The sequence below is a fragment of the Pollachius pollachius genome (assembly GCF_949987615.1).
Source record: "Pollachius pollachius genome assembly, chromosome: 2".
NCBI lineage: Eukaryota > Metazoa > Chordata > Actinopteri > Gadiformes > Gadidae > Pollachius > Pollachius pollachius.
Genome location: NC_136935.1, coordinates 2,358,261 through 2,365,760, shown reverse-complemented (window position 1 = coordinate 2,365,760; position 7,500 = coordinate 2,358,261). Strand labels below are relative to the sequence as shown.

Below are 7,500 nucleotides of genomic sequence, written 5' to 3'. Positions count from 1 at the left end.
TACCATATTGCTTTAAATCCCAGCAAAAATATGTCGATTTTTCATCACTGTATATTGTCCATGTCATTTTTATTCCTGTCTACACGTTTTTCTGTGGTATATGTGGGAAGAGGGTTTATCTGTGTCTTGTGTCTTGTGTCTTTTCAAATGTATATGCTGCCCTGAAACCAACTTGATTGTGTGAAAACAATTATCCCCTTGGGGACATTAAAGAACCTAACTAACTAGCTAACTAATATGTGAACGGCATTCCCATATTGAATGCCGTTGAATGCCATAGTGTAGTAAGGCAACTCGCCAAAATCGTATATCGACAAGGACCAACTTATGAGAGACGTTATACAGATCATCGTTGCTGATACAATGGAGCTGCAGCACATCCAAGTGAATGAAAACAACATCATACATATTTTCACAATCACAATCCCACTTCTACCGCCACTCCTATAACGGTGTGTGCATCCACTGCTGATTTCAGTACAGGACGTCTCCACCTCACTCAGGTGTGTGTTTTTCTGTTGAGGAGCGTTTTTTCAGCAGGGAGCATGTTGTTATCGCTCCCAGATCATTAATTGCATTAGTGGCCCGAGGAAGGTGATGCATTTCAAGAGTGCTGGGATGATGTGAAGCCCCTCCCCTTCCCTAACCCCCATTGGTCAGAGTATCGATGGCGGCTGGGAGATCTATATTTAGCAAGGTTCACATTTCCAAATGCCCCCTCCTAAGCTCTCAGTGAGATTTATGATGTGGAGGTGCCCTGTGCATGTAAGTGTGTTCATTTGTGTGTGTGTGTGTGTGTGTTTGTGTGTTTGACTACGTGTATGTGTGTGTGTGTGTCTGTGAATGTGTGCGCATGTGTGTGTGGGTTTGTGTGTGCATGTATGTGTGCTCTTGCAAGTGTGTTTGCGTCGAATCGAGTTTGTGTTCTGTGTGTCTGTGCGTGCGTGTGCGTTTGTGTGTGTGTGTGTGCGTGCGTCTGCGTTTGTGTGTGTGCGTGAGAGAGAGAAGAGTGCTGAAGGGGGTGGAATAAGGTCGTGGATCAGATGTAGGGAAGCAACGTGTGTATCTGTTTGAGATTGAAGTTGAGCCTGCTATAAATCCACAAATCATAAGAGGTATCTCGTTAATGTCTGCTTAATGCTTGACCTGGGATGACCTCCTCATTAATATGAAGGGCAACGGGTTAGATAGAGTTATATGACTTTGTACACAAAATTACCGTACATACACACACACACACACACACACACACACACGCAGAAACTGTACACACCAACACATACGTACCCACAAACACACGCGCGTGTTCAGAAACACACACGCACACGCACAGTGAGATGTGTTGTTCCCTAGGATTGCTGAGTTACAGTAGCCAGTCAGCACTAGAATCCAGCTCAGTAATTGAAATAAAGGAAAGACAGCAAACAGGCCCTGTTTCCTACTGAAAAAGGGTCGTCAGGATTCCTTCGTTTTCCCCGCTGAGTTCGTAAGAATCCCTGGGTGAGGGTCTGTCATACCATCCCACTGACTCTAGGCCTGTGGAGCCCTCGGAGACTATTTGTGATAGCTGAAAATAAGGTGTGTGGACAAAAACAATAAACCTGAGCTTACACAGACTTGGAGACCTACTAGAAGTGAACACATTCACTCAGACCTTCACGTTAAATGTATTATCGTCCCTTTGGATTTCTTCACTAAGTTAACTATAGTGGGTCAATGAGTTCACTATAGTGGCTAAATGAGTTCAATACAGTGCCTAGATGAGTTCACTGTAGTGCCTAAAGAAGTTCATTATAGGGGCTAAATGAAAAGTACATTGTGTTCTTAGGAGTCCATTGATTGCCTGGCGAACAGAGACATAGAGAGAGAGAGAGAGAGAGAGAGAGAGAGAGAGAGAGAGAGAGAGAGAGAGAGAGAGAGAGAGAGGGAGAGAGAGAGAGAGAGAGAGAGAGGGACAGAGAGAGAGAGAGAGAGACAGAGAGACAGAGAGAGAGAGAGAGAGAGAGAGACAGAGACAGAGACAGAGAGAGAGAGAGAGACAGAGACAGAGCGAGAGATAGAGGTAGAGAGACACAGAGAGAGAGAGACAGAGAGAGAGAGAGAGAGGGAGAGAGAGGGAGAGAGAGACAGAGACAGAGAGAGAGAGAGAGAGAGAGAGAGAGAGAGAGAGAGAGAGAGAGAGAGAGAGAGAGAGAGAGAGAGAGAGAGAGAGAGAGAGAGAGACACTTACTTAATGAACGCAGGGGGCATGTCTCTCTTCATGAGCTGGTCCTCTGTGGTCTGGACGGTCTCCTTGCCCACCTGTAACCCACACAGAGAACACACCTGTAACAGCCTTTACTAGCCCAGGCTAAACGGGGGGGGGGGGGGTATGTATGTCTTCAGCCAGGAGACAAGAAACAGCTGGAGATAGGCTCAGCCCCGGGCTGCCCGTCAGGGGGAAGAGAGAACCCCTCTGTCTGAAGGGGGTCTCTATTGGTGCCCTCCTCTCTCTCTCTCTCTCTCCCAGGATGGGCCCGTCTGTTTCCTCTGAAACAGTCATTCATCTCCTCCAGAGGAACCCACGCGGTCCGGTCATGCACAGAAAATGCAACTCTGGCTCCAAGTTTATATTGGATTTAATCTCGCTTCAACCAACGCTGAGGCAAATTAAATAACTGATTTATAGAATGGCAGGGGTGGCTGCGTAGCGAACATACCCTGTAAGGAGAACTTAGGATAAATATATTAATATATATCAACAGCTTATTTAATTTAATGTGGCTGATGATTACGGCTTTGGCTACATCTTGAATATTTATTTAGGAAATGTGTTATGACATTTGTCCAATTTTCTATAATGTACTATGTTGTTATTTAACAATGTAGTGTGTTTATTTGTTGTTCTTGTATTGTTTCGGAGCCTCTGTTGGTATTTCACATATGCAGACGCGCATAGCCTGGGTCCGATGACAAAGCTCTTTTGCCTGGTGATGTAGAGGGATACCGCAGGTCGTAGAACCAGCCACCTGTCAAAGTTTCAATATGATCTGTGTTCAATGTGGGAAGAGGCTCTGCTTCATTCCATCTCTGCTGCTTCACACACACACACACACACACACATACACACACACACACACACACACACACACACACACACACACACAGACACACACACACAGACACACACACAAACACACACACACAGACACACACACACACACACACACACACACACACAAACATACACGTAGAGATGCACAGCAGGGGGTCACGATTGGTCAATTCCTCTTGTGCCAATTTTTATATAACCATAGCAATACAGCTGTTTAGCTGCACCTAAAAAACACAAACATTCAAACAAACACACACGCACACACACACACACACACACACACACACAAACATTCAAAGCGACATACACCCACACCAATAACAAAAGCATAACTAAACACATGCACATATAGAAAAATACAGACAGACACAAACACACACACACACACACACACACACACATAACCACAACCCCCACAGAAACACACAAACACACAAACACATCACTACACACACCCCCACAAACAGGCCCACACACACCAGGTGCAATTACAGAGAGCCGATGGCACCAGCCTTCCGGCTGGCCCTGTCCAGATCAGCTAATAGGCTTCCTGGCTCGGCCGGCCCGGGAAACCTTCCTCATGCTGATCATTCAGCAATCACTGTCACTACGGAGTGCCCCCCCCCCCCATCGATCAGCCCCTGTAGCCACAGCAGGCCGTGTCTCAGCAGCATGACCCTTACGGCGGGAAACAGCCACGCTGGAGGTCCCCCGGGACACACAGAACGGGAACAAGCAGGCCGGCCGTGCCTCCTGCCTGTAGGAGTGAACACGTGATAACGTGATAATGCTCATAATCGAGTTTTTATGGTGCCTTGTCTTTATGTCCCAATGTTAACTCCTTTGTTGTAAATGACATCCGTGTGCTATTTTAGAAGGTTTTTATTAGGTGATTGTGTCCTTGCTGATAAGTGTCAGAGTATTTTGAATAGCACTATAATAATGTTATTATTAATTATTACTATATATTATATCTTAAAATATGCACAGTGCACTTCAAATAAGTTATCGTACAGAGAACTCGCCAGTCATAAATAATGGCAGATGTATTTGCGATTAAAGGCATGTTAAATGCTAAACAGTGTCATGATGACTTGTGACTTCACCAGAAAAGGAAAGGAATGAAGCGCGACCAGAAGCACATGCTGAAGGACCCGTTCTCCTGGTCAGGTGACTGATCTAAGGAGAGCTCTGAGGACAAGGCTTTCCCATAAGCACAGAGCTCGGCATTGATGACTTAGTAAATAATGAATTCACAGCAAAGTGGCTCTAAAGATATACAGACGGATGGACACATAGATAGACAGACAGAAAGAGAGAGATATAAAGACCGACAGATAGATAGAGCTAAAGGGTCTAAAGTAAGCATACAAGCACCGAGTATGTAGCATGTGTGTGTGTGTGTGTGTGTGTGTGTGTGCGTGCGTGCGTGCGCGTGCATGCTTTTGTGTGTGTGTGTGTGTGTGTATGTGTATGTGGTGTGTGCCATCCATTTTCTATGTGGATACGCCCTAGTTTGGGTCTAGATGTATGAACGAATATATCTGGATCTGTGTTGGTGTGTGTGTGTGTGTGTGTGTGTGTGTGTGTGTGTGTGTGTGTGTGTGTGCGTGTGCATGTGTGTGTGAGTACATGGGACCATCTGTGCATTTGACCCAGGCAATTGTCTATCATCGTAAACACAGGAATACTTGCCACACTGCACAGTGATCACCTCTATATTTACCAACAGCGCTCTCTCTCTCTGTCCCTCCTCATATAGTTCACCCTAATTGATCCACACAGATGCACTAAGGCACAAAATTACACGAGGGAACTATCGGAAGTGAAACTTTTAATTAAAACGATAACACAGGGAATTCATGGCTCATCCCCCCCCCCCGCCCTCTCATCTACCTCACTTCTCACACACGGAGAGAGCAGAGCCAGAGACAGGTGCGTCGTAAAAGCAGGCCTACTTCAGTACCTTATAGCCGGGGCTGGGAGGCCTTAGAGATAAGGGGAACACATTAACAGGTGGGCAGCAGTCCTTAAAACACAAAAGACAGTGCGGATAGGAGTGCGTCTCGCGTTTGGTTTCGTAGAGCAGGCTATTGTTCTGTTCCGTGTTTGGGTGTACTTTTGTGGTTTTGAAGACCAATACCAGAAGCCAGGCATCTTGTGTCCCACTGCGGGGTTTAGGTGATCCCGGACAACTGGCTCCACACCGCAGCAATGGAACACTTAAAGCTGAATTGATTGAAGCTCCTCTTCCTATCGCCCCGTTTCCCTCTCTCTCTCTCTCTCTTGCTCGCTCTCTCTCTCCCTCTCTCTCTCTCTCTCTCTCTCTCTCTCTCTCTATATCTCTCTCTCTCTCTCCCTCTCTCTCTCTCTCTCTCTCTCTCTCTCTCTCTCTCTCTCTCTCTCTCTTTCTTTGTCTAGTAAGACCGTCTCTCTATATATACCTTACTCTCTATCTACCTTTCTCTATCCCTGTCTAGCCTGATCTTCGCTGTTTTCTCTCTCTCTCTCTCTCTCTCTCTCTCCCTGTCTAGCTAGACCCTCTCTCCCTGTTTCTCTCCCCACCCTCTCTCTCTATCCATCTTGCTCTCTCGCTCCCTTCTGCTTGATGTTGTGAGTGTGCAGTTACTTCACCCAACAGTAAATCTATTTATTCCTTCCTTTCCCCCTTCCCCCCAGATACATTGAGGATCTCAGTCTTACCCACCTCAGGATCTTAGATTACTTACATATCTACTACTCCACTGGTGGTCAGACGGAAATACGGACTGTGTCCCGCTAACGTTACCATGACGTTTAAATTTACCCACAGCGCTTTATCCATCGTTACTTCTCCAACCATTTAGCATTGGTTCGCATCAGGGAGCTAACTCTGAAACGCAGACCCGCACGCTGCTAGCCCAACCGTTCACTGATGGGGTGTTGGCTGTAATAGTATCTTTGTGCATTGAGACCCCAGCGGTCGTGATGCTGTGGGTCCCAACGTGCCTGTGACACTGAAAAGCACAACCCAAAGACGTCGGAAAGTTAGTGGAAATGAATTCCGGCAATGAAACGTTCATTTCGGAGAGCTCTGTGAAGGGTTGGATTCAGCGGCTCAGCTGTGAACGCAGCAACCATCCGTTTTTCTTGGTGTTTTCCTGCCACCTTTTTAAGTGTCTTTCAACACCTCCCCACCCAGCACCTATCCTGCGGTGGTTTCACACCTTATTTTCAGCCTTCCTCCCCTTCCCAAGTGACATCTCAGTCCTCTACTCTCCGCTTACAACTCAATATACCCCCCCCCCCCCCCCCCCCTCCCTTTCCCTTTTCCCTCCACCATGTTCAGATTTTCTGCTCCTGTTCTGTCCTCACCTCCGCCTGCCGTCCACTGCCTCACCCCTCCATACCTGCCATCGGGGTACTGGCTCCCCCAAAGCGTCTACAGCCACACAGTCCCAGGCTTGGGGCTAATGATAAGACCCAGGCCCGGGGCTAACCTTTGGCCCTCTCCTGCCCCCTGTCGGGACAGCCCACCTGAGGGGGGGGGGGGGGGGGGACCAGAAGACCAGAAACGTGGGCTGGCCTTGATTGAAGGATGTGTCCATGTATGGCTGGTGTATCCATGTACAGCTTGTGTCTGAGTCATCCCATTACTCCAGAGAAGTTGATTTGATAAACAGTTAGCATTTATGGCAGTGCTGTACATATTGTTTGGCCCTATGCAAACATATATACACATCAACAGTCTGCTTGATTTTGCTTCTCAGCCGATAAAACATTTATTGATGAAAACGATCATACACGGCCAAGGGGAAATACATTTGAATCAGGATATGATATCAGATAATATCTAAGACACATATAAGGTGGCAGAAAAACAAGCTACAGGCCTTTAAACGGATTTACTATCTTCCGTTTAAGGGTGGGTTGAACACTTTAACTACCCGTAGACCCCCGAGACCATGGCTATAAAACACCTCCTCTGGGCGGCTCTCCGGCCCCCACAGTATCAGCGGTCTCTTAAAAAGCAGTCCCTACGCCTGTCCACCGCTTAACCTTGATATAATCGCTGCCATCTAAAAGGGTTTAAGGATATTCACGGGGCAGGTCCGAAGGGTCTGAGAGGAAATGTGGTTGGAATATTTTACAAGAGTGTTTTCCACACAACGATAAAGGTCCCTTGAATTATTAACAAAGAGCCGATTATTAGGGCAACGCTATTGAAAAAAACAAAAAGGCACTTGGTGAGGCCTTATTTAGTCTTGTTGTAAACATCCTGTCTGTGTCGCTCTGAACTTGTGTTGATTGCAATGAACTGTAAGCCTGTTAGGTAGGTAGATAGAAAAAGCACATGATATAGATGTGCATGTAGTCCTACTGTATGCATAATGTTTATATCATGTCAGTCAATGAAATCTAATATC

General features: G+C 46.6%; 1 protein-coding gene across 4 annotated transcripts in view; it reads right to left on the bottom strand.

Moving 5' to 3' along the window:
- Nucleotides 1-7,500, bottom strand: part of LOC307071242 (vinculin-like) — a 32,127-nt gene that overhangs the window by 23,420 nt on the left and 1,207 nt on the right. For all 4 annotated transcript variants that reach the window (XM_079730202.1, XM_079730204.1, XM_079730203.1 and 1 more), the window contains exon 2: nt 2,231-2,301. In XM_079730202.1, coding sequence (XP_079586328.1) covers nt 2,231-2,301 — 71 coding nt within the window. The remainder of the gene's footprint in view (nt 1-2,230; nt 2,302-7,500) is intronic.